This window comes from Botryllus schlosseri, chromosome 6 (assembly GCF_051294905.1).
Source record: "Botryllus schlosseri isolate E-star chromosome 6, Bs_hap1, whole genome shotgun sequence".
Taxonomy (NCBI): domain Eukaryota; kingdom Metazoa; phylum Chordata; class Ascidiacea; order Stolidobranchia; family Styelidae; genus Botryllus; species Botryllus schlosseri.
In genome coordinates this window covers 6,807,420-6,834,444 of record NC_137241.1, presented here as the reverse complement: position 1 = coordinate 6,834,444, position 27,025 = coordinate 6,807,420, and the positions used below count along the sequence as shown (strand labels likewise).

Genomic DNA, 27,025 nt, shown 5'->3' with positions numbered 1-27,025 from the left:
CCGAAATTTAGAGGTTCACGTTCACAAACGAACCTTGGTAGGTTCTGCACTGTGAACCTTTTTCATATATTACAATTTTCACTTCATTATAACATCTTTAGTTGAAATTTATTGCATGTCAACTGCGAGCCACTCTATGCGTGGCGCTGGCAGCATAAAAACAAATCAACACTGAACGACCATGCACCTTGAATATCTCAAATATTCTACATGCTTAGTTACAAATGTCTGCTCGAAATATCCAGCTTTACGTTTGTGAATATTTAGTGACTCTCTGATGTGAGCTTGACCCGCAATCACACAAGATCAAGAGGGAAATACGCTACACGTAGGTACTCAACTTAGCCAGGGATATCCCTGACTTAGCGAATGATGCTTATTCCGCCAATCAATGACACTGATATCGTTGTCTGGTAATAAAAATCTAGCTGCCGTACGGGGTCAATCTTGATTTCATGTGTTTATTGTATCACAAAAAACAAATCCTCGCGATTGCATGGGGTGTTGGCTACTGCTATATAACTTTTTAATGGGGCAATATCGGTAGCAAGTATGGAAACCCGTTTTACGCTCTGCGCAATATCAACGTAGCAATACTCAGACGCCGAATGCATTGTCTGGTCTGGCCTGGACCGTTAAGTCGTAAGCTTATATTCCCTTGCAAGTCCTCGTCTAAATTGTTGGCAAAGCGACGGAAGATATTGATTTTATTGGATTATTATATGATTTTATTGCCCCAGTTGACACACTTGACGACGTTTGTCGACGTTCACATTGTTATAGGCTACCACATCACTGAAATGTAAGTTTGGAATTAACAACATGACGTCACGTGACGTCATGAGGTTCACGTTCGTGTTCACACAGAACCTTTCAAAAAGGTTCGCGTTCACGCGAACCTGAACCTTTCTGGGGTTCACACCATCCCTAGTATTGACTATACGGGTTTTAGAGCGATATGTCGAGGTAAATTGGACCGTGACTGACGACCGTATTTGAAGAGCTTTAAACCCATAAGCATAGCATCTGGTTACCACGCCGTTATACTCTCCTTAGAAGAACGCAAAATTGAACCAAGTACGTCGTCTGTGCTACCCAACATCACAGACTATTGACTATACGCGTCCTACATAATAACCGCGCGCTCGTTACAAGCGAGTCGATATTCTGACACCCCCGAGACTCGTGCAAAGTCAAACTGTGTATTGCCCACGACGAACACAGAAATGGCGCATGACCAATGAAGCAAAATGTTATCGATTGCAACGAAAGTCCGGTCGTACCAAACAAACAAACTCCAACAAACCCTTACAACAGAGAAAAGATACGTCCTACCTCGCCCAGACATTGCTTCATTGATCATTTGCTACCATCGTTCAATTTTTCTTCAATTTTATATTTTTAACTATCGTAACATTTTTTACAGCCAGACTGTTTAGAGTCGAGTGTACCTGTTTGATGCTGGTTTGATCAGATTAGATGACCTTCACGGTCTTATCGATCATTCCTATCTAATACCGAATACTGTGCAATGTGCATGAGTATTTTCTGTATCACCATCACTGCTGTTTGTTGGATGAAAATAAAGACTCCCTCTCTCTCTCTCACGTCGCGCTCTCCGCGCCATTTTCGAAGCATCGTTTTCATCGGCAGCGTCATTTTAGCAGACTATAACGCGTAATGCATTTCCGACTTCAATCAAGCCTGGCAGGTCTTCCATGTCGATAATGGCATTGCCAAGATTTCGTGGTGATACTGCATTATGTATGAAATCGGCACTATATCATCACACAAGATACATGGCTTTTCATAATGTTACCGCACGGAACTACACCCCGGGTCGCCATCGAGATAGCGTATATTTTCGGTGCAATCGTATCGTCTGTTTTGGTTCTCGCATCCGCGGAGTCCTAGCAATTGCGAAACAGTCATTGCGGAGATGAAATGTGATTTATTCAGACTTTCAATTGGAGTTGTACGTAAAAGCGAAATGGTAATGCAAGAACTGTGAAGTCATTGCAATCTATCCGGCTACGACGGGCAATTTGATATGCAGAGTCAGAAAAATACCAGCTAACATCGTAGTAAGGTTTCACATTTCGGTGGAATTAAATCCAAAATCCGGATCCAGTCCGGTTACGTTAAAAACTCTTGAAATCCTGCTCTGGCTCCTGTACAGGATCGTAATCGTCTCTGCTGTCAATACAGCTTATGACGTGTATACTGTATATACTGTATATCCAGCTGGCGTACGAAATCGACCAATTCCAACCCAACGTGTTGAGGGTTGTCGCGCAAGCCACAGTATTTCTCACGCGCAGAACACCGACGGTGATAAGCAACGCAAGACACCAAGACACTGCACCCTTCTGATTCCAGCATTGACGCACAGCACGCCAAATGTCATAACGGCGCCCCTAAGCAACGCAGCATTCCAGGCGCGGTTTACACGAAGCAAGTCTTCTTGGCCTCGCTTAAAATTCGCAGACGCGGACCGAGGGGTATACCGATGCTCTTCAGTCTCTCCTCGTCCATGTAAGCCAGTTCCACCATTCCTATGCTTTCGGCGGTGAAGTTTTTCACGTATTTCTGCAAAGGAATACAGAGCAAGATGAGAATGGCTGTATGGTAGTCGGTGGAGAGAAATCGCTACTATATAACTGGTATGTTCGAAAGTTGGCGAAATAGCCAATGATACAAGCCAAAACTAGGGATATTGTCAAAATTTCCGCCCGATTACGAGTAGAAAAACAAAACGGAAAAGCTGGAGGGAACAGTCCATCCTGAAATGGGTCTCCAGGCTAGCGGAGAGTGAGTGAGTGAGTCGCTTATAAGTGCAATTCACACATGTTCTGTTAGAACGATGCACAGTCTATATGTAGGAGCCATTATATCTTAGATATATACAGACACAGTAAATACATGGATGATAAACATTTGCAATTGTGCATTGACCAGATATCAATTGCGAGGTGTGTAAGTACATGGGTCGTATAGAGGTCTTTTTACCGTATATCCGTATGGTTAAGGTATGCCTTCTTGGTATCGAATTATGCTTTCTCAACTATTCCAATTGCCGAAAACGAGTCAATTACACCAATTCTTACGGAGACGTACAGTCCGTTAACATATGAGCATTGAGCATGTCACACTTGACCATATGGGGTAAAGTTAGGCTTAGTGTTGGGGTTAGGGTGTTTCAGGAGCAACATCGCATACTCAAGTGTCCCATGCTGAACCGTCGTTTTTCAATGTGTCGCATGCTCCAATGGCGGGTAAAGGGGTGTGTTGGGTTGTTCTATTTTCGTGTAGGCCTACCGCCCCGAAAATCGCAAAACGGTGGTACACTAAACGTAACCCACTACATCCGGGGAAAGCTCCAAATAACAGCTGTGAAACGGGACTGCGGTAATTTGATGTTTTCAACCGAATTTCAAGTCCACTCAACTACCGCAAACCATCCCCGCGCGCGGGCGGAATCCGATTAACTAATTGTGGTAGATTTTAGGAATAGAGCTTCATTCGAAAGACATATTACACCTCGCGAGGCAAAATCAATCAATCAATATTTTCACAGCGGGCAAGTATTGAACGAACTCAGATAAACCATTGCCGTATCTATTTCCCAACGGATAAGGCATTAGTGATGCTCCGATTGTTTGAAACAGGAATGAATACGCCCGAGAGTCGATTTCTCCAAAGACAGTAGCGCGTACCTGTCCTTGATCATCTTATGTTTTAGATAGGTATGGTCGATGTCGAAACCCGCCCACATGACATTTAATCACGCGTCTTTCAAGGTATACTAAAGGTCTACAACAAAATACCAGCAAAGAACAAGCAATGATGATTTTTCGATACTGTAAATAAATTATACGTGTAAAAATAGGTTTATTAAACAGATTTCCACGTTAGCGCGGGTGCGAATCATTCCACCGGTACAGTCGTTAGCAAATTTGCTTTTACACGCATTCGAATGGTTGAAAAGAGTAATATACACCAATCCATATCGAGATTCATTCCAGGGGTTTAGTGGGTCCTGTTAATGAGTGTTACACATTTCTTGAAACGAAAACAGTAGCAAATCCTCCCTTGGATATTTATCCATTTGTGTATTTTACTCATTTACACTCATGGGAATGGGCGTTGAAGTCACTTTTTGTGCAAGAAAATGCCGGTTACCAGATTGTCACCACACGCTATGACTAGGGTTGCCATAAATGCAATTCACACATGTTCTCTTACAGCGAAGCACGGCCTATAGAACATTGGTTCCCAATCTTTTCGACTCATCGCCCCCTTATCAAGCTCGACACAAATTTTCGCCCCCTGTATATTTACGGATCCAAAAAAGAAGGCACCCAAACGGGAAATTTTTACATCTAACTCTGATCGTCGGGGAATTGAATGAAAAAGGGTAATTTTTTCGAGTAGGTGCTGGGAAAACCGGTTTCCGCGTCTACTTTTCGTTGAGTTGTGCTTTTTACCGCGTCATATGCAGAACAAGCCGTCTTCACGTGCACTTGGCAGCGTTGTAACTTTATGTGCCAGAAAATGCCGGTTACCAGATTTGCACCACACGCTATGTCTACGGTTGCCATATTTTCAGATCCGAAGAAAGGGAACACTTTTTTAGTCGTTACGCACTTTCGTCCAAGGGACCGCGTAGTGAGTTGGTGCGTGCGCGCAGACTCGTGAAGAATTAGAGGGAAAATTGGAGAGTGGATATTTTTTCGTGAGCTCTTGCAGCAATGCTCCCCCACCCCAACATAAAAATAGTTTTCTACGGATAGTTTTGTGTCGGGTTGCTCTTTCATAGTCCTCACTGTCCAATTGCCTCAAACTCAAAGCAAAAAAGGATGGCATGCGAAAAAGAGGACATTTGGGCGTCCTCGGAGGACCATATACTTTTATTGAAAAAAGATGACATATGGTATACCTAGCTTTGGTGGAATACATGGTTTTCGTCTACAGTGTATTGGCCACTTTCGGATCAACGTTCATCTGATTCAATTATGAAAATAACCGATTCGACCCGAAATTCCTTTTTCGACTCGAATGGTATCAAAATTCTTTCGACTAAATTCCAAGACTATTCTTCGTACCGCCCTTGCGGCGTCAAATAGGTGTCATTCTTTGACCCCGCGTTACTGACTCCGCCGAGTAGTAGAAAGGGGGATATTTCCTGCACTATCGAACATACAGTGAAAACATACCTCGTAACCCATTCGCGCCAAGAAAAGGCTTAAGATCGGCGGCTTTTCCCCGAAAAACTTGGTGAGCTTCGACACTCTTTTCGGCTGAGATTTCAGTATCGCCGCTTTTTTCGAGTTTTCCGCTTTCGCGGTGCTGGAAGTCGACGATTTCCGGGCGGAAGAAGATTTCTGCCGGCGCAACTGAAACAACAAAACTCGAAAATTGGCACCTCACGCATCGCAATCCATTATTGATAGGCGGATAAAGGCGGCGATTAAAGGGCGCGGAATTTACAAAATGCGACAGCGACAGGACAAAGCGTTAACGAGATATCGATTGTAGCAGGTGCCACACAACCGATGGAATCCTCTCACAAATCACGTAACCCTAGTCTAGTTATCAGAAACGCTCTATTATTTATGGCAGAGAGGCGCAACCTTTTTGACAAGCCGGCGGGATATAAATAACGCGCTGAAACCGCATGGCGTGAGTTGGGTTTCCATAGTTGCAAAGAATTGGTAACGGTGACGGAGAGGTTAATCAAAAATTCGATAATACACGAACGTAACAATTAATAATGCGTGTGGGTAAAATAAGGCTATTGAATAAATTTAGTCGAACAAATTCATGAACAAAGCCATCACATGCATATTTTATTGACTTCAGCTATTAGTCCATTTGAGCGTAGCTTAAACGTCCCAGGCTGTGAGGTAGATGCGAAAATCATTTCACAGGCAGCACAAATTTTCTGAGGCTTGCTGATTTAGGGCAGGTCGATGCGGTCAACTCGACGTATGCAATGAATATCTTAATGCACGATCGTAGGTAGGTATATACTTGACTTGTGTTCGCGGTACCAGACCGCACATTGACAAGTACTGTATATAAATAAAGGACCAATAGTAAACCAAAACTTTTGAAAATATACCACCGGCTAACCTAAGCATCTGTAGCCACAAGAGAACATGTACCGCAAGACGATATATAGAAGTACTTGTAAGTGTGCAACTGTACAATGTACATGCATAGGATCATATAATGAAATAAGGGTATGCGGACAAGTATGCTTCCGTGAATGTAGTTTGGAACATAAGGTGCGATGGATTTTATTTCGTGATTATTTGTGCGCTGGGGGAATGTGGTAGAAATAATTTATCACGATCACATCTTTCGATTCTCGACCTGCAATTTATCAGGGGCTATAAGCGCTATCGATGTATATTTAGGGTTGAATTTAAAACAAATGATGTTTTAAAAAGATTATGATTTTAAAAAGAGCAATTTTTTTTCAAATCTTGTATAATTATGCCATAATTTCGAAAAAGCATGTAGTATTAGCTTACGGACTTTTTACATCCGACATAGTTGACGTATACGATGAATATGGTTGGATCCATCGAAATCGTCGTCGGTTCAACAGTTATAGCACATAAATATATATCATTGGTATGGAATTGATGTTCTGATAATGATGACCGCCGACCGTAAAATGCTGCATAAAGATGTATCTTGGTCAAATATATTTCTCGATGCGTTCAAGGCCAGGGCCGGAAGCTTTATTCGTCAAGGTGCCACATTTACCCTATATTTTGAATTTGTCAATTTCAACCAACTGCGAGGTGACAATTGTAGATTCGTGACTTCGTGACTAAAAAAAACACACAAAAACAAACAAACAAGGGACATGATTTAAACATGTTTGTTTTAAATTGATGTTTTGTTTTAAATGCAAGCCTATTTATATTGTACAAACACGGTATTCAAAAGACCGAGAATACCGTGACACAATCATTTCACATCGCAACAACGGGTCCTTAGTAGCAAGTTCTAAAACAAATAACTGAGGTAAAATATATCTCAAAAAATTCCGGAATTTAACATGTAACGTTGAAAACGCACACTGCGTCGCGGCTTGAAAGAATATTCAATCAGATGCCTAGGATATATGATTTCATCTTCGATATTGTCTCGCACACATCTTTAATAATACATCGAACACATGTTTCTGGCACAAGTATCGATCTACACGAATCTAACCCAGCCATTAGCGCGTAGGCGTATAATCTCAAGTTCATCCAGCACAAGAGACCACAATATATAATCCACGTAATATACGGGCGGATAGTTTTGTATATTGCCGCGTTTGCGCGGGCTGCACTTTTCGCATCGTGTCATTAATTCATCTCGAATTCCCAATGCATTGATGCCATGCGATGGTTGGCTTACCTCTTCGATCTCTGCTCTTAGATTTTCCAGCTCGTGCGACACGTTGATCTCTTGGTGCATGTCAGAAGATAGCTGCGCCACGGTCCGTGCCAACATCACGACGTGGGCCTCTAGTCTTGTAAAGCGTTTGTTGACCGCCCTGGAATGACACGAAAGCGTTAGGATTTCGTGGGTGCACGAAAATCGTATCATTCGCCAATTTCTGCCGTAGCGTAGAATGTAAATTAGAGAAACGTCACTCTCTGGTAAAAAATGTTGGTTTCACGTCCATTACAATGGGCGAAGACGAGTGAAAAATGCATATTATTATGTAGATGTGTCCAGGAATGGGTCCCAGATTACCGCCTTTTGCGTATTGTGGGAATGGTACAAGAGAATACAATTCAATACACCCTGGGATATATCTCCATCAGGTTTGGTGTATCGAATCGTTTTCACCTATTGGAATGGGCCGATCGGTACCAAAAAGCGACGATGGCATAATTTTCATCCTTGCACCATGGTGGAAACCTGATAAACACACTTCCCACGCATGGATTTCTAGAGTGGCATACTGAGATGTTGAGCAATGGCGGGGAAGCTCTAGTTTCCGAATTTTGTGTCAAAAACGATCGACTATTGCTAGCGACATTTTATTATATAAAAGTGCGGGTGCTTTCAGAAACCGCGACAGGTTCTCGGCGAGCTATAAGATCTGCCGGCCGATTCGTAGGCGCACACACAGCATTCGATATGTTTCGGAACGTGTGACCTTATACACATTACACTCCCCAGGGGCCGAGCCGTACCTTGAACATATACGCTTTTCGCGGGGATGCGATATGAAATATGCATGCCGCGGACTGGTACCGCGCGGGAAGGCCCCGTCAGCTCTGTCATCTGTGTTTTACACTATATACAGGAAAATGCGGTCCTCGTCACAAAACGGGAACGTTACGAAATATGGTGATGTACATGAGCATTTGAAACAATAGCATGCGACGCTTGAGCATGTGGATTAAAGTTGGGGTTATGAATAAATTTAGGGTTAGAGTAAGGATCAATTTTATGGTTGGGATTACTTTTGGAGATATGAAGATATACATGCTCCAGTGTTGCATGGTCTACTATCCCTTGCTCCACCTTAGTCTTTTCATTGTCGTATGATCAGATGTCGGGCAACCACGGAACATATCGCGGTAAATTAAGAAACAGCAAATATATATTTCGTTCATCCTTTTTACATGCGTAGGGACGAAAAGATTACTGGATTTGGCATCCCATAATTCTAATCCGGAATCGCGACATGGCGTATCCGACCCGAACCTTCAAAGCTAGTTTGTAAAGTCCGAATAATCTTGGCGCGATGGCAGGGCATACGTTCTCGCCCCTAACGGTTTCGTCACGACGTCGCATTAGCTATTTCACTACCAAAGTTTTATGCTGTATACTCTTAGCGAAAACTGTGACTATTGACACAAAAGGTGGCACACGTGAACATGACCTATAGCTACGAGTTCAGAAATTCTAAGTTTATCGATCAAATCTTTCACAGGACTTGTAAGCGACAGAACGGCAATCCCTTATTAGTTGTGTGTTTCAATTTAATTTGTGCACGGTTTAGGCCTATCAACATTATCAATCGCCGATTTTCGTTCTCTGTAGATATCCAGCCGTTAGCGTATAGTTCGGTTACTTTGCGGAAGACACGGTTCTGTCTGATTCGCAAAGCATTGTTCGAAATCCTATACTTGTATAGGTTCCTATTCGTATACTCCTTTGTGCTTATTCTAATTGGTCAAGCATCATTGGGGTTGACAGTTGGGTTTTATGTATACAGCGGTATAATTCTGAGGTATAGGCTATCTATATATATAGGTCATGTTTTCATGGGTTTGAGTTCACATATTTTCGTCAAAAGTTTGGACACTGTGGACTCCCAGGTACGATGTTTATCGCTGGTTTTCAGGCCGGGGTCAAGAGCACGGGCCGAAAAGCAGCGACCGGATCCCGTTGGCAAATTAACGCCCGCAAAATCCCTCCTGAGCTCGAATCAGAGCATTAACGTCGGTTCGAATTACGCGTTCGTGTTTGCGCAAACCTTCAACGGCCGGCTCCCGGCGCGGTCTATATTTAGTCGCCCAATAAAACGTCAAGTCATCGGCCAGCTCTTTCATGAATAATTGACTCCGTCACGTGCTCATAAATATTACAGCGCCCTCATCAGCGAGTTGTATAAACTCAAATTGTCGCTCGACGATTAGTAATCTATTCTGCGGCCGATCGGCACCGCGGTAGCGCGCATTAGCGGATACTGCGATGGGATGGTTTCGACATAAACATCCGAGAGGTTTGTCGATATCTGCCGGGCGGAGTTGAGGAAAATTAATCGCAACTGCGATATATATGGTTATTGGCGCTGTGCCGGTGGAATCTACACGTAGTGTTAGCTCTCGTGTGTAAGATGCGTTTTCGATTCGACAGCACAGTCCGAACACTCGAACTCGAATTTGCTGGCTGAAAATTTGGCTGATTTTGATCCCTCCCCAACATGAACTTGTTCAAGATGTGAATGCCGTATCGGCGCATCTGATTAGGTAGAGTCCGAATCCGAATATTCGAACGCTACTGTGATAACGGAAATTTCAGCTGGTTTCGAGCCCTTTACCCCATAAATAGTTGTTTTTGGATGCGAATTCCGCACATGTGCATTCGAGTTGGTAGTGCCCCAATCCGAATAATCGAATCTAAATCTGGTAGCTGAAACGTCAGCCGATATATCGCCCTTTCCCAGGACTTGTTTCAGACGAAATTAAATGATCGCGCTATTTCTGCTTGATTCTGTACGGGACAGTGGGCATTACGGAGTATTCTGGGACACGACGCAGCTCGTAATGCCCAAGTCCGATTGCGACCAAGTCACCAGCATAGTGAGGAAATCCTCTTGGTTGATACGCGACCCCGAACGCAAATATAATGACGACGTCACAGCGACAAATCTATGCATTCTCGTCAAACTGCTATATTGACAACGCATCCGAGATCGTGTCTGATATATGACAGGCCTAATCTGACAGTAATCGATAACGCGGTCTCGAGGTGAAGAAAAAAACGACATTATCCAACCGCTATCGCACTTTGCAACCGAAAATATATTAGACGCTTGTCAATGAATGTACGTATATCACACATGTCTGAACGTACCGACTGGTTTGATGGGCGCCGTGCATAGAGATAACCTTGGATTTTGATTTCAAAAGACGGATTTTGATTTGACATGAATCTCGATTTAGACTTAGACTTTGATTCGACGTTCAACTGAAGCTCATACAACATGTTTGTGTAAAGTATTTCACAGTTATGGCATAATTATACAACTTATAAAAACGCAATTTTTATTAAAAAGGCCTTTGTTCAAAACACTGTTTAAACATGTTTCAAACAAAGTGTTTCAAACAACTATTTGTTTTAAATGCAAACGTACCCCCAAACTATTTTCAATTTTTCAAAATTAAGACCGTAAAAGGTAAGTAAATTTTGGCTAAAACATTCTTTAGTAGAAGCGGAAGCCGTCGCAAAACAGTCGCTCGAGTGAGAGATGTGCGACCGGGCGAGACGTACCACGAAAAAGTAGCAGTACCTCGTCACTGACCACCTATGATCTCAACTCGGGAAATAGCAGTGATTGTCAGAAACTAAGTACTTCGACTCTACAGAAGTAGCCAAGTGGGTTCTCTTCTTTGCATTACTTAAAAAGTCATGATTGTAGACTACGGTACTTTTACTTCAGTTCACAATTTTCAATTTTAAGCAAACATAAGCCTAAAATACTTACTCTTCGATTTGTTTGGAAATTACCACTTCTGTTTGTACTGGAGTATAAATTTACTGTGCTACTTCTCGAGTACCACGGATGACTACTTTGACCATCTCAAGTTGGCATACGTAATGGGACTTGTTCATGAACGCTCGAAGGATAGCACATTATGTGGAATCTAGTCTGTCCAGCGCACTATGTCTGGATTTGACTTGATAGTAACCAACATGACTTGGATTTAAAATGTTAACCCTTATACCTGACTTCCTTCGCGTAAGCTTTGTCGATGGCCGCTATCTGTCGCTGACGTCGGCGGTGTCTCCTGCCGTGTTTTCGTATCCCACTGCTGGCGGCCGAGGCGCTGGTAAAGGACTTTACGCTGGACGTGTCGGCCATGTCTCCCACTTTAGCGCCGTCTTCCTCGGGCCTGTAAAATCCGAGGTGGTTAAATCCGTCAAGGTTGGTAGGCCGCTGTAAAAGTCAGGATACCAGGAATCCTACTTATGAGTATCAGCTTACTATAAAAAGATCAATCAACTCGAGAAGACCGTGGATATCATAACAATATCTACATTTAGTTTCGGTACACAAACATGAGTAACGCATCATTACTCAATTGCAAGCGTAGGTGGCCGTTACCGAGACAAGTCAAAAGTAGATTACCTAGAAATTGAAAATGAGGGCATTGCAAATACCCGGGAAATTAGTTTCAAGCTTAGGTGGTCGAAGTATGGTCCCCGTCGGTACTCAAGTAGAAATAGAAGTAGCAATTGACAAGTAAATAAGTTGTCAGTATTCTGGTCCAAGTTTAGAAGTTAATCAGAGTGTGCTACTTCGGAAACAAAAAAATCTATCTTATCCCCAACATTGACTGACCGATGAGACGATGACACTACAAATAGAATTTAAATTTTCCGAAATATGTAGTTACCTATTTTGCCTCATCTCTGGTGTTCGCTGACGTTCGAGTGTATTTTACTAGAATCTGGGTGATTCGCTAGATACGCGGGGACTTAGGCTTGACCAGACAACGGCAAATCGATTCGAACTGCAGGCTACGCGATTGACAGACGAAACGCACGGAAAATTAATGTCCAATTCGCAATGCAGCGAGACTGCAGCGTTGGATTGAAACGCCAATTAAATTAAGACCGTAGCGGTTAAGCCGGCTTGGTACGTAAATTACGCGGGGCCTTGTGCTTGACCAGGCCACCGAAAATCGATTCGAGCAGGAGGTTGCGTGATTGATAACGGAACAGGCGGAATCATTGGATTAGCATATGCTGCGTGCGACGCGTCGTTGCTGGGCTATTTTATGGCTATATGTACGCTAGGAGTCCTCATAAAGCGAGAGATGGATAGACATAGATACAGAGAGATGGAGAGATGGAGAGATGGAGAGATACAGCGATAGAGAGATAGAGAGAGAGACAGAGATATAGATATATATATACAGAGAAAGAGACAGAGACAGAGAGATTGAGAGACAGAGACAGAGAGAGTGAGTGAGAGAGAGAGGGGACAGAGAGAGAGAGAGAGAGAGAGAGAGGGGGGGACAGAGAGATGGATGCAAGGCAAAGGTGGTCAGGTACTTTCATACTTTGCATCTTGAAAATTCATACTTTACATCTGCTACTACTTGAGCAGCAACTCTTACTACTTTCTGACTACTTTCCCCACTTCTGGTGAAAAGCGAGTCTTTATCGCAGATATAGCAACGCCAATTTAGAATAAACAGAAAGTCATATATTGGTCGATCTGTTGGGTTCAACATGCATACATCGTGATGGCATGGTCATGCCGATTGAATACACGATCAGATTATATATTACCTTCAGTGCGACGCAAGTTGACATCTTACCTGTAAAACACTGGGTACCTTCCAAGCGTTTTGCTCGACTGTGTCGCGTCTTCGATGTCGTAAAAGGTGTATTCTTCAGCGCCTTTTTGACGCCTCTTGTGCGCGCCTTTTTGCTTGCCCGCCCGCTTGCCGACCCGGTGCCTGCCGTAGCCGACGGCCGCGCGGCGCTCGTCGCAAGATGAGGCCCGAGAGCTGGTCCGCGAGTTGCGCCGTTTCGTCACGTGACTCGAGGGAATCTGAGGAGACAAGATGCCGCAATCGGAGATGAACGCACGCTACGGGGATCGAGAGGTGGTTACCAACAGAACTTGGACAACTAGATAATTATTATTGTCTAATTTGACTAAGTAGAGCGAAATGCCGGTAATGTAATTATGATCTAACCTGTGATGTTTCTATGCTGTAATTTTAATTCTAGTTTGATCTCTAGTTTTCCTGAAAAAGCTACTGAAGAACTGCGTGGCGCGAAACGACCCAAGTTTGATGTACAGCATACATCTGTCTTGTTTTTGCTTATGGGAATAAGTTCACATTTCACATGAACTAACTTGATTATTGTTGCATTTCTTTGTGATTCAGAATTAGAAACGTAATGTAATGTATTAGAAAAAAAATGAGAAGCTATTATTGTATTTCTAACCTAAGCTTGAAAAACTGCTCCGTTCCCAGAGTGTGGATCGTAACCATCGACTATGAGGTTAATATACATTTTAGTAGTGAAACGAGATCGTGATTGTCAGGTGGGTCATTTTAATGAGGAAAATATTGCGGACTGAGCATTGGACACATGGGGGTTCCCACCATAGGTGATAAACAGCACCTGGGCTCGAATTGTATCGAAATAAAACGAATATCAATTGCAGGGATCTCTCAAATTTATGATCTCTATAGTTGGCAACACACACGAGTTTTCTGGGGTCTCTATGTGAGTTCTAGGAAATAGATTAAGATATCATACCTGTCTGAAGTTCCTTGTGCCGTTAGGCTCTTCTACCTGGTCACAGGACTCGGCTATCGCGCTTTCAGTGGGCGACAATTCTGGGATGTCGTGGCTGTCGTACTTTGTATATTTCGTGGTTTCGATTGCTGGAATATAAATTCAAGAATGCCTCAGTTTATTTACAACCAGATATTTCATGTCAGAAATAGTCTGAGCATAAGTATATTTGTATAATCTTGAGGACTCCGTACGTACTCTGATTCCATTTAACAGTGAGAGCATTTTCCCATTTAACTATCAAGAAAAGAGGGCATTAGCATTTTTCAATATTTATTCCACGCTAGTCAAACATATGCATCATGTAATTTTGGAGGTAGTCCAGCGTGACTACCTATTCGAACAGTCTTGGCATGCCTTGCAAATCACAACTCCTATTGTACTCGAGTGCTTCTGCGTGTACTCGGGAAGCATCAAAGATTCAAAGGCTACACTGTGCACTTTTGTTAACTACCATATCGAAAATTCGAAATTCGTGCGACACAGGTTCCGTACAGTGCGAGCATAGAAAACTGACTAGCTGATGCTAGTTCACAGATTTGGCCTATAGCGTGGAAAGAAGCAAGGAAACACAAGCGAAACTAAACCAACACGTTTAAGCGTATGTTCCGTCATCGCTATAATGAATAGTAGCTATTATCACACACTTATTAGGCCTAAGTGTGCGCACCGAAACGCTTACCGACCATTACGTCAGTCATCTTACCGTGCCGTTCCATTCTGGCCAAATCAGCCGCCTTTTTCCTCACCAAGCTATCGTAACTGGGAAGGCATGCGACAGGGTTCAAAGCCCCAGGCGATGCACGGGCCGCGTCTCTGTTAGAAGCGCTACGGTCGACAACAGGAGAGTTGATTCTTGGCGTTTCGGCCTCAGAGTCGTACGGAGATAACTGCGGTAAAATCGGAGTGCTGGACCGCGACCAAACGCGTTCTCTCATATCAGCGTTCTCGTTTTTGCTCGGCGTCTGTGATTGGCTGGGTTGTTGTGACGTTTCTATTTCGGAATCGCTCAGTACGGAAGAGTCAAAATCAAACACAGACGCTTCTGCGTCTAATATAGCACCGCTATCTCTATCTTCACTTTTACACGAATCAGGATCATCATCGTTATGCGAATTTTGATTTTGCGGTGAATTTACAACCTTGTCACGTTGCTGCTTGTCAGTGATAATCTTATCCCCGGTCCTTTTAGCGGGGACAGGCGGGGCTGATATCGTGGTTGAAGGACCTGGATTGGTCGCGGGGGGCTTCGTGACCTTTACCTCTTCTTGGGGGTATTTGCAAGACCTTGGTACAGTCGATATCATTCGAATTCCGGCTGGAGATGGCGGTTCTACGTATTGAATAGGTCTTGGACGTCGTTCGACTGGACAGCCCTGTCGCGATAATGGACTCTGCGACATGGAACTAGCCACGCGTAGCAAGTGTCCGTTAACGGGGGTTGCCGGTAAATTCGCGGGGCTGCCTGTACGAAAAACAAATTTCGAAGGCGCATTTTTATCCCTTCCCGAAGTGGGTAAGGTTGTCGGGGAGTATTCCAATGTTCGGCAGCTGCTGCTGCATTCGTTGGGGCGCGAGTTGGATTCAAAATGACCTCGCGTGGTCGACCATACGGGATTCGAGGCGGTTTGCCTGAGGCTGGGGGAGTTGTGTGGTAATGTCATTACTCGGCTGGGACTTGGCGGTGGCCTCTGGTCCCATATGGCGAGGTTATATGCCCCCGTCGGTGTTCTTCTTCCTAAGGCGGATGGCGTCAGTGGGGGTGTACCCGGACACGTGGCTGATTGCTCTAATCTTTCTCTCTGAAATCGAAAAATGCTACTTCGATGCCAAATCATTCTTGGCTTATTACGATTACTAGATACCACAGAAGGTAAAATTGTCATCTATGATACTCAGGTAGACGTAGAGGTAATGTCGGAAATTTTTACTGCGAATTACACAAGTCGAAGTAGTGATTTCTAAGTAAGTTAAAAAGTCAGTATTCTAGGCCTAGTTTTGCCAAAATATCTGAAAACTGGCCAGTGAAATTGGGACTAGTTCTGAATCATAGCATCTGGAATAAATAATACAAGTCGGTACAGCCAACTTGGGTACTACGAAAGAGTAGAAGTGCTTCGTTGCTAATCACCGCCTCTGCCAATTACTAAGAATTCGCTAGTTCGGTTCGTGTTCGGTTCGTGAACCACGATAAGTCAAAGGTTCGCTTTTGTGAACATACTTTGGTAGGTTATACGCTGCGAACGTTTTTGTGTATTAAAATCATTGTCCAGTAACAACTGTGATTATGACTGCGTCAATTTCAGCTTAATATTAATCGACGCATTTGGATTGTAGCAGGAAACGGCTTACAACAGAAAACAATGTTGACCCATCAATCGTCGAAATCAGATTGATTCTGGGCTTGTGATATTCCGATATCACAGACCACGGTTGCATGAATTGACTAGTTCAACCATTACAAAGGGCCTGGGCCCGAAACGGCGTGATAGGGGAAGATCAGCGTGAGAGATAGCTATACCCGGGAATGCTGAGATAACCGCGAGTAATATTTGAGTCCAGAGCCGAAAAATTGTTTCAGGATTCGAACGTATCTTTGAGAAACGCAACGGTACTGGATGTGAATTAGGGACTTCTACGGACCGAAATCCACCAACGATCTATTGGAATACATAGTGAACGTGTGAAGTCACGTGATCCTTAATACATAATGGTCAGCTTTATAGAACTGTCTCGCGAGATGTTGTGAGATTAGCGACCCAGTTAGCATACTAGCCCATCCTCAAGATGACCGGACCACGGCTGACCTATCGATCTCGCCTTCCATGACATGCCACCTCATTGCTTGTTTCTTGCTTTTTTCTATGCTATCTTCTTTACTTTTCATTCAGTGTGCATGCCTCCTCTTTACATCGCCTAGGCCAATGTGGGTGTCTGATTCCATAGCCTACTCCAAGTCGCTTCGACACCTTCCTATCGTTTCATTGTATCGCATTTTTGTGGTGTATTGAACTGATAAAAATTGGTAATAAACCAATGATGATGATCATGATCACCGATTGCTATCAATAACTTTCTGTAACGGAACCAAATAACAAAATATTTGAATCTGATCATTGTAAATATATTACACATCGATTGTGAAAACACCTATAGTATACACTTACGGTTGCTGTCGGAGACTCGGGTACCACGTTCCAATTTTCATCTCCAAACGAAGACGGAACCGCGCTGACACATCGTCTTAGTTGTGACTTGTCTGTGTTTGTCTGCGTCCCGCACACTGAAGAAGGCGGGGAGTATGTCCCGCTGGAAACACTCTGTAAAAGATGTCGGAAGCGTTTAGGGTCCAAGACAGTTAACAAAAATGTTTCTCACAGACACTATCAGAGGTGTTCAAGTCGTCGGCTTTGCTACTAAAGTACCAGTAATGCCTTAAATTCCTATTCAATTACAAGTAGAAGCGACAATATACATGGTATGCCAGAACTATTTCAAGTAGCAGTAGAAAAAAAGATATGGAATGTAATCAAGTTGGTGCTTCAAAATTTATATTGGTCCATAGGTTGCATAGTTTTATCAGTCAAACGGGGGTGGCCGCTCTCGAAATTGTAATAGGGTGCATCTTAGCGAATAAAGCAGTGGTTTCACATCTATATTTTCAACTTTCCCGTGCTGTCAAGCATTGAGTCGCTTTTATATCAATATAATTGAGTGAAAGTTTTAACATTTCACCCCACAATCGATATATTTCTTTTCCCGCGCCCTTCATTCTCAAAATCCTCTCCAGGGTGGGCGATATCGCCCCCTTTGAGAACCACTGGACGCGCGCAAAATAACCAACATCACCACAGAATGGTGCAATTTTCGAAAACATATCGGTTTTCATGATGCAGGGGCTCGGTCGTCCTGACAATTTCACCATAAAAGCGTAGTCCAAGAACTACTTCCTACATGACATAATCCAAATACCGGTAGTAACAAATGCGTGGTTGTGCATAACAAATCTAAGTAGAATTACTGTAGTCTATCAGAATAACCACTTCAGAATGAAGTACGAAAAACATCTTTGAGTACTGGGGAAAAAGTATATAAGTACTTGGATCAAGTTGACACGTATAAATAATTATGTGAAGAGGAACTATAGACACTTAGACACTATAGTTTTGTATGTAGAGCTCTCAGTAATTTGTCAAGGACAAATAGGCTTGGTAGCTATCCTATGAAATTTTGTTTGTACAAGAAATCACGAGCACACCCAAGTCTCAAAGGTTTCATAAACTTGTAAAGCTTTTGAAAACGAAACACACAACACATCGTAAACGAAAATGGTGTATTTCACCGACCATAGCGTAGGGTGAAAATCAGGAAAACGGCACTTTTTGTATTAAATCGTGTTCCTCATATATTGAAATGGGTTAAAACGAGTTACATACACCAATTATTGCGGAAATATATCACAGGGGTTGGTGGAGTTTTCGTGTTACAATCCAGGAGCCACAAAAATGCGGGGTACTCAAAAAACCTATACTATACATCTCCGAGATATATCCCTTATTATTGGTGTATATGCAATTCGTTTCCATCCATTGGTATAAGTGTGAAATCTCAAGTCGGTATCAGAACGGGCCATAGTCTGATCTGCATCATACGCTATATGATGAAAATCTGGTATAAAAACCTATTATCCAGTCATGTATTTATAGTACACTATGACCATAGCATTGGAAGTAAACAGAACCTTACTCGGGGAAGTAATTTCAGCCGCATCAACTCTCACCCAAGCAATTTCACACAAAACCATAAACTTTATTATTGCTTTCAGGACTTCATTCGTTGTAGTAGCCTGGTATATTAACTCGAAGACTTTTCGTGTGCCCCTTATCAAGAGTTAACGGCACAATAAGAAACATATAGAAAGAGATTCTATGAAAACCAAATTGGCAAAGCATGACGTAACAACGTAATAATAAAAGACAAACGAGAAAAAAATCCAACGATACGCGGGAGATATTGGGCAGACAAAAAATATCATTAATATAACAAATTATAATACAATGAATGTAGTCAGTCGAGAAAGCGATATCCAAGTGCTGTACCTTCAGCCACATATTCAAAACCATAAACCATGACTTGTAAGACGACACATCCCACATTAATCACAGAAAACCAGGTGAAGTTCAACTCAAGTTCACACCAGACTTACCACCCGAAGAGGCGCGTCTTTCAAAATATTTTCCGATGACAGCGATCTCGTACGCTGATAGAGGCGTTGCGGGCTGATGTCGACCGCGGGTTTCGGGTCGCCGCACGCAGGCCGGTTCAGTCTTTCGGCTCGCATCTTCGATTCCGCTAAACGAGGCGAGTACGATCCGTGACAGCCTTTGCTCGCTAACTCGAACGTGGGCGGTTTATCGAATGTTACTTTCTGGAAAGGATGCGGTATCGACTTGTTATATTGCGACATGTCCAGAATAAAAGAGCGAGGATTTACATTTGGATTTGAAAAACTCGGATGCAACATCTCGGCCAGATTAAGATTTACCGTTTCGTTGAAATCGGATGAACTGGCTTGGAATCTCTGGCAATTTACGAGTTTCATGCGAGTTTTGAAAAAAACCTGTCATGACCGGATTTGAACTTGGCCTGGGACACGATACCAAATGAATTCTGGATTAGGACCGGAATTTGAATCACAATTCGTCCCATCTCTGATATGAAGGCAGGAGAATATAATCAAATAAAGAAATCAAATGTGAATAAGCGCAGAGTTAAATGAGAGAAGAGACCTGAACTTACTTCGACTGCACAGTTACTGCTGCCACCTCAAAATAATGACCCATGAATTATCATGAGTGAGACTGAATGGTGTATAAATGACAATTCGGCATGTTGTGAACAACAATTCAAATACAAAGAAACTGGATTTCAACAAAATAGAGGGTAAGTCGAAATGTATCGATCAGGAAAGGTTCAGGAGCGCGAATTTAAATTCTCGCCTAAATATTACCGTGCCGGAAATGACGGTGATATGATCACATCTAATGAGCTGCGGTGTACTGACATTAACGCTAAACATATATGATCCGATGTAAGTTATGTGCATAAAATTCAGCATCGATTCCGAAAATTCGCATGGCTGTGCGTGCTATATGAAATCGCGGTTTGGGATCAGATTATACCTGTGATATCCTACTTTTATAACGTATGAACCATAATCACCCATTAGGCACGTTCGCTTGGTTACCAATTAGCCACCATCATCATTGGTTTATTAGCAATTTTATCAGTTCAATACACCACAAAAAATGCGATACAATGAATAGACAGGAAGATGTCGGTAGCATGGTAGCATGGTAGCAAACATCCCATCATGCATGTAGACCAATTGAAGTTCATGTGAGAGAATCGTGAGCCGCAATATTATTTATATAATTTGATGTTATAGGAATCCCGAAATTGCATCGTTCAAATATATGATTAAACCCCATTATCACGCATTTCCCCAAACAATCGACCAATTAAATATCTTTTATCGCGCCAGCCATGCCGATTTACACCCGTATAACACGGCGTGGAATCTCGACGTCTATTTCTCCTTACTTTACCGAAAGTGGATATACACCTCCTCGTTTGCACAATATTTATATGTTGAATATTTATATAAATATGTTGGGTAGTCACGGATTCATCTTCACAATATAGATAGCCGAATTTATTGGGCAGTTCACAGCGGTTATTATGAATGGCGTTTCACTTATAGAAATAGAACGCATATGACACTAATCCAATCAATTAATTCCTCATCGTCAGTATTGACATAGCATGACAAACTGATTGAACCTAACCACAACGTAACCTAGTAATTCCACGCTTTCTATAACTACAACGGACACATCATATTCAAGTCTATTCAGCAAGTTTACAAATCATACTATGCCATGCGATGGAATATGGTATAACTGTCTCTATGCTTGGAAATCTTAAATATAGGAGTACAAGTCCACAAACGTTATACGCACTGTTTAATCGCCGATATACACTATCTTGGATTCCAATCGACTAACTATTGTCAGTAAATAGCGATAAAACCTGAGTATTGAACCGATTTCGACCATCTCGCTAGTTTATCAGCTACATAGGGATTCGACACGCCGCCAAAGCTATCCTGCTTGTACAACGCAAGACCGCAACTGAAGCCGGAAAATCTTACACGAAGCAATTGTCGCGAAATCATACAATTACACACTAATTTGAAGAGCGGAATCGTTGAATCATCCAATCCGACACGGGACTTTTCACGGTCGCGAGTGGATAATTACCGCCGAGACGCGTTTGCATCGAATTGTGTCGCCGAACCCGCACAATGGAAGTTATTGAATGGCGTAGATCATAATTCGCGAGAGCATAAAGGGCTTTCGAGTCACGTCGATCACATAGGCGCGAGATTTCGTGTTATGCGATAGCCTTTCTGCCTTGAGATATTATTCGTTCTATCATAAGCGCGCCAATTATAGCAATTAGGTGATCGCCACCCAAGACAAGTAAAAAAACATATCCAATTATAACATTCTCATACACAGTGATATCATCGGGCTTGGACATTTTTTTATTAAAGATTAGCATGGCCTTGGAGTTTAAAAACACGTTTGACTATGTTGCCATGATGGATTGGTAATGGAATATGCAATATATTCCAATTTGCATTCGACTTTCGACTAACTGTTGAGAAATGTAATAGTGGGGCAGTGTGAATTATTTCAATGATGCGAATAGATATGTAGCAATACCAGGATTTCATTTGCACCCGATATTAACCCCGAGCTTACGTAGCAAATCGTCACGTCACGGATGAATTAATCTGTTTAATCCATCGGTTCCGGTTTTTGAACAAAAATATCCGACGAATCTTGCTTTGTCGCTATCGCGGTTTTATCGTAAGATGTCACGTCTTGACATTTGACATTTGACATTATTTGGACCATGTCCACGTGGGACGTCCTTGTCCAACCCACCGAATTTTAACCAGGACATTTTGATGTCATATTTCTTGTAGTATTGTTACCAAGTAACCTAATGGATCGCGAAATATTTTGATTCATCGTGACTGTGACCTTTTCATAACTCAAATATTAATGAACTAGTGCAGGGGTTTTCGTAAGGTGGGTCACAATGCACAGGTATCTCCAGGTACACCGCACAGCAATATGTGTTGCAGTGGATGAAACGGGCGATGTTAAAAAGATTAGTGTCAAATACACCTTAAACTGACAGCATTACAATTATAATGTGGACTGCTTGGGTGGGAGTTTCGCGTTTATACAGTTTTTCTTCTTCTTGTCAGCAGACACGTGTGTTTGGCATAATCATGGTGGAGCGGTGTTTTAGCTTTCATTCAACTGTGTTAGTAGACCATGGTGAGATCTGCATCGAAAAAGTAGTCGCACTTCTGCAAATAGTGAGGACCCCTGCCTATTGTAAAAGTCCGATATATCTATAAAACGGTGTTAGGATTTTTGTAATCCCTAACTTTTATACTCAGCCTACCATACGACGTAAATATATCGGTGGAAAATAGGTGTATTTATCAGATAATCACCATAGCGCAGAAAGCGAATCAGGCCATCGGCACTTTCTGGAACCAAATCTTGCTTTCAGACGCATTCCAATGGATGAAAAAAAGTCAATTACCGTAGTCCCTGTGGATATATATTCCAGGAATTTATCTGAATATGTTTACGCGTACCACCTTTTTGCATCTTCTTATGGGGTGATACACGAGAACGGAATTTACTCCCCCCTAGCATACATCTTGATATATTCAGCCAATACTCGACAGATATGGTATCGAGCTTAAGTCATGTTCCCAAAATTTGAGAGCTGATATTAGAACAGCTACACAGCCATAGCTATGAGTGGACATGAAGTAAACTATAGAAAGGCTGCAGTTGAACACCTGCTGACTGTATGAAATATATCAATATTCGAAATTATATCAGTCGCAGATTACAATTCTCTGACTTTCTGCTATTTTGTGAGAGCCCAGAAACTTTTCAACAGTTTTTGACGTCTAATGGTCGTTCATAGCTTGACATCGACTCAATACAATCGACGGACCGATAATTAAATCGGGCATAATCTATTCAAAGTGGTTGCCAGTGATTTCAGGGTTCAGCACTGAGAAAACTTGGCATTGGAAATGTAATAACTATATTTTTTATGAAATAAATGCTTAATACCATATTAATAAATTCGGAAATTAATATTTCACTAAACATGAGCGTGAATTGTGGTATACGGCACTTGATAAATTCGGTAGTTGGCACTTGATATGTATGTATGTTTTCGGGTTATGGTTTAGGGTTAGGTTAAGTTTAAAATTAGAGGTTATGGTAGAAATAAGGGTCACCAAGTCTCGTATTCACTGGAAACCGTCCAAATGCTAACAACGACGCATCGCGCATACCCACGCAATTTGACGGATATGTCCCGCTACATGAAAGAATGAAAATTGTGCATTCTCGATAAAGCAACATCACGTTGTCAAGCCGCTGGCAACCATCGCATCCCGTAATCACATAACGTTCCGAGTCTCCAAACTACAAGGCGGAAATCGCTGCTACGTCTCTGCAAATTAAAGCCGCGAAAGAGGCACAGTACAGGCACAAAAATCTGTCTTAATTGCCGGGTGCCGAAATGCCAGTTTCAACGCCGCGATTAGCCGCGAAATTACGAATGAAAATTACCGTGCCGTTACACTGAGTCTCGGCTTCGTCGGTGTCTCCGTTGAGCAAGCTTCGGAGCCTGTCTTCGACGGTCGGCGCGCTTTTCGCCTGGAAAGAGACAAACAGGAAATTGCATTGCACGGTATTTCCGGCGGTGTCAGGCGCTAAATGATCACGGAATGTAACGCGGGGATCGCGCCTGCAAACACTTTGTATGTGCTTGAGAAATTTCAGATCTCCATTGTTTCGGGACCGGTAATGAATGTCGCTATTTCATTGTGTGAACGTTGTCGACTTCTGCAATAAGTATAGCGCTGAGCACAATGATTCGAGTCCTCGAACCTGAATCGAGTATTAATTCTAATGTTCTGAGTAGGATAGTTATAGAGGATTTTTCAAGTACTGAAATTATACGCTTCCTTCAATCAAGAGTTAAATTAGCAACGAGAATTATAGTTTCAATACAATCTTCCACTGTGGAAGCCTTGAAACCTCAATCGTATCGCAGCGGATGAAACATATAGTACAAAGCTATTTGCGTGTAATTGGAAACATGACCGACTTAAACCGTTTTAAATTGGCCATGGAGGAAATGATATATCGGTGAATTGACCGACCCATAGCGTTGTAACAAAGTGCACTAAAATTTAGTTGTGGTCGAAAAAATACCACGTCATCTTTCATGTGATGTGGAACGGCATTATAATCGCGTGGAAGATACATATTTGAAATTTTCCACATCATTCATACTGTTATGATATCATTACGTGTGATACTAGAATCATTGAATAGTGGCCTAAAACTCGATTCAGAACCGAATCAATCAGGTCCTCGATATTGCCCAGCTCTAGCAGCAAGCGTTTAAGGTCGTGGATACTCAGATACTCCGATAACGGAAAATAAACTTTAAAATATGAGAGAAAGGATATGGTACAATATCAAAAATTCGCCGGGAGCAGAGGCTATTAGTCTAGTTCACCAGAACAAAATGAATAAATTAGAATTCAATAGAATGCCGGTACCACAATTAGCGACTTGTTGACCTTGAATTTTATTTCCTTGTTTTACTGTTAGAGTTACTAATTTTATTTCAGTATTTGCGCAATGGTTATTCCTACCAAAAGAAGGATACATGATGAAAGTCATCTTAAGCTGGGCTTTATACATATTCGCGACAAAGGAGTTGTGCAAGCTACAATGTGTTTCGTGTTCAACAGTGCGGAGTAATGAGTCAATGAAACCATCAATGAGAATACAGCCTAAGTTTTGCAAAACGTTGGGAAAATAGGGGTGGGGGTATTGGTTTTCAAAATTTTGATAAGGGGCCAAGGTGTAAAAAGGGATGGGAAGGCCTGGTATAGAACAGTGGTTCTCGACCAATTTGTGGCTTGGGACATGGGCTAAATTTTAAAACAAATTGAGGACAAAATATTTATTGGGAACTTCAATTTAACGAGAAATTCGCTATAGCCTTTTTGACATGACACGTGTAGTAAGTGGTTCTATCGTAGTTTCTGCATCACGAAGTTGCGTTAAAAACGGTGACTTGATTCCAACTTTTTCCGACTTTGCTGTTTGCTAGATACTGCCAAATGAGGTCAAATTGTACTGTCCAAATATAACAATTTTTTAAAAAGTATTATTCGCGTTCACATATAAACTGGTCTTGAACGATTGTTAGGAGACCCTCTTGAATAGTTTATCACAACACTTGCAGCATTGGTAACCGCTGGTATGGAGTATATAATTATGTATATCACTCAACAAAGCGAAAAAGTGGACTCAACTGACCAGTGACCAATGACCATATTATATGGGGGTATCGGACCACCAACGATTATTGTATAAATGTAATTAATTTTGCCAGGGCATTCACAAATTCGACGGAAATACAAAACTGTAAACTCCACAACCACTTGTTCCCCTATTGACAGTCACCCGCCATAACAAAGACCAGAGTATCAATTAGAATTTAGTTTGATGCCCTTCGAAGATGCAAACGAGGTGTAGCCACTTAACGATTTGTTTATCCAGGGAGACATTTCAATCATAGTCCCACTCAGGATCGAATTTCTCTCCTGGTAACATATCCATTTTTCACGCACTACCATATAGCGAATCGTGATCTAAGCACGTTTCGGCTCTCCGTATTGCGGAATACGAAAATATCCTTACGTTTCGTTTGTCGCTAAAAAAGGTGAATAAGCGTAGCTTTCGAGATTTGACATCTTTCGTCTTCATTATTCAAAATTAGGTTTTAGTAAATTAAAAAGATACATACAAACTAATTACTGTCTGCGATTGATGAAAAGCAAAAATTAAGGTTAGTTGAACTGCACCTCAAAACGCCTCGCGTGTATACGTATTTCCAATAGTCCAGGCCAATTGTCGAAAGTGATAAAGAACATACTATCTATCTATACGGCTTATAATAAAACAGGCGGTGGCGTTAGTAACACAACATCAATTAAATACGAGAAGTAATGAGATCAAATCTCTGAGATTAACGGTGACGTATTCTGAATTTGATATTACGCTTCGAATCAATACTTTCACGGCGTACATGACATTCAGCGAGTCCATATTCTGTGGATGTTGTAATGAAATAATCGCTATCCCGTTAATAAGCACTGTCCCACACCAAATTTGATGTTATTACAGTGTTTTCAAAGCTTTAACGTTCGGTCTTGAGGAACGATCTTAATTATATTTTCGGATAATATTATTTTTTCCGAGAACCTGTCTGCGTACGCGCTTACCTTACACCTACAGCCTCAAATTTCGCTCGCTTCTACAGATCAAAAACACTTTTACAGAGGAAAACAACTAGTCAAAAATTACGTTCTCTCCCCGGCAAGTAAAACACTGTCTTTCACTGAGCAGTGATTATTACATGCATTCCGTATCAAGTAGGCCTAACGAGACGTAACACAAGACGCACCACAATCTGACAATCTTCCAGCAGGCTGAAGTTACGGCTTCTGAGACTTAATCTCTTGATGTGGCTCAGACGGGTACAACCTGGGACGAGATACCCCTGTCCGGTTACGGGGTAAAATCCGACGTAACAGAACCGGCGGTTGCCGCGGTTCATAGGCAGTAAGTTATCTGCGGCTAATTGAGTTTACTTTCTCCCCAGCCGTGATGTTGGGGTCGGCCGGGAAATATTTGGCGAGAAGGCGAAAACGATACCACGACACATCAGTGTTATGGTATTTTTGCGA

General features: G+C 42.2%; 1 protein-coding gene across 4 annotated transcripts in view; it reads right to left on the bottom strand.

The window, feature by feature from the left end:
• Positions 1-1,931: 1,931 nt before the first annotated feature.
• Positions 1,932-27,025, bottom strand: part of LOC145440724 (uncharacterized) — a 53,307-nt gene continuing 28,213 nt past the window's right edge. For 3 of the 4 annotated variants that reach the window (XM_080318460.1, XM_080318459.1, XM_080318462.1), the window contains 10 exons: positions 23,823-23,909; positions 19,283-19,504; positions 17,244-17,396; positions 14,783-15,878; positions 14,038-14,165; positions 13,080-13,315; positions 11,478-11,645; positions 7,423-7,561; positions 5,217-5,396; positions 1,932-2,589 (listed from right to left, as the gene is read on the bottom strand). In XM_080318460.1, coding sequence (XP_080174586.1) covers positions 2,446-2,589; positions 5,217-5,396; positions 7,423-7,561; positions 11,478-11,645; positions 13,080-13,315; positions 14,038-14,165; positions 14,783-15,878; positions 17,244-17,396; positions 19,283-19,504; positions 23,823-23,909 — 2,553 coding nt within the window. In that variant the 3' untranslated portion in view covers positions 1,932-2,445. Of the gene's footprint in view, positions 2,590-5,216; positions 5,397-7,422; positions 7,562-11,477; positions 11,646-13,079; positions 13,316-14,037; positions 14,166-14,782; positions 15,879-17,243; positions 17,397-19,282; positions 19,505-23,822; positions 23,910-25,976; positions 26,274-27,025 lie in introns of those variants that run through there. The other variant, XM_080318461.1, reaches the window with a different exon arrangement.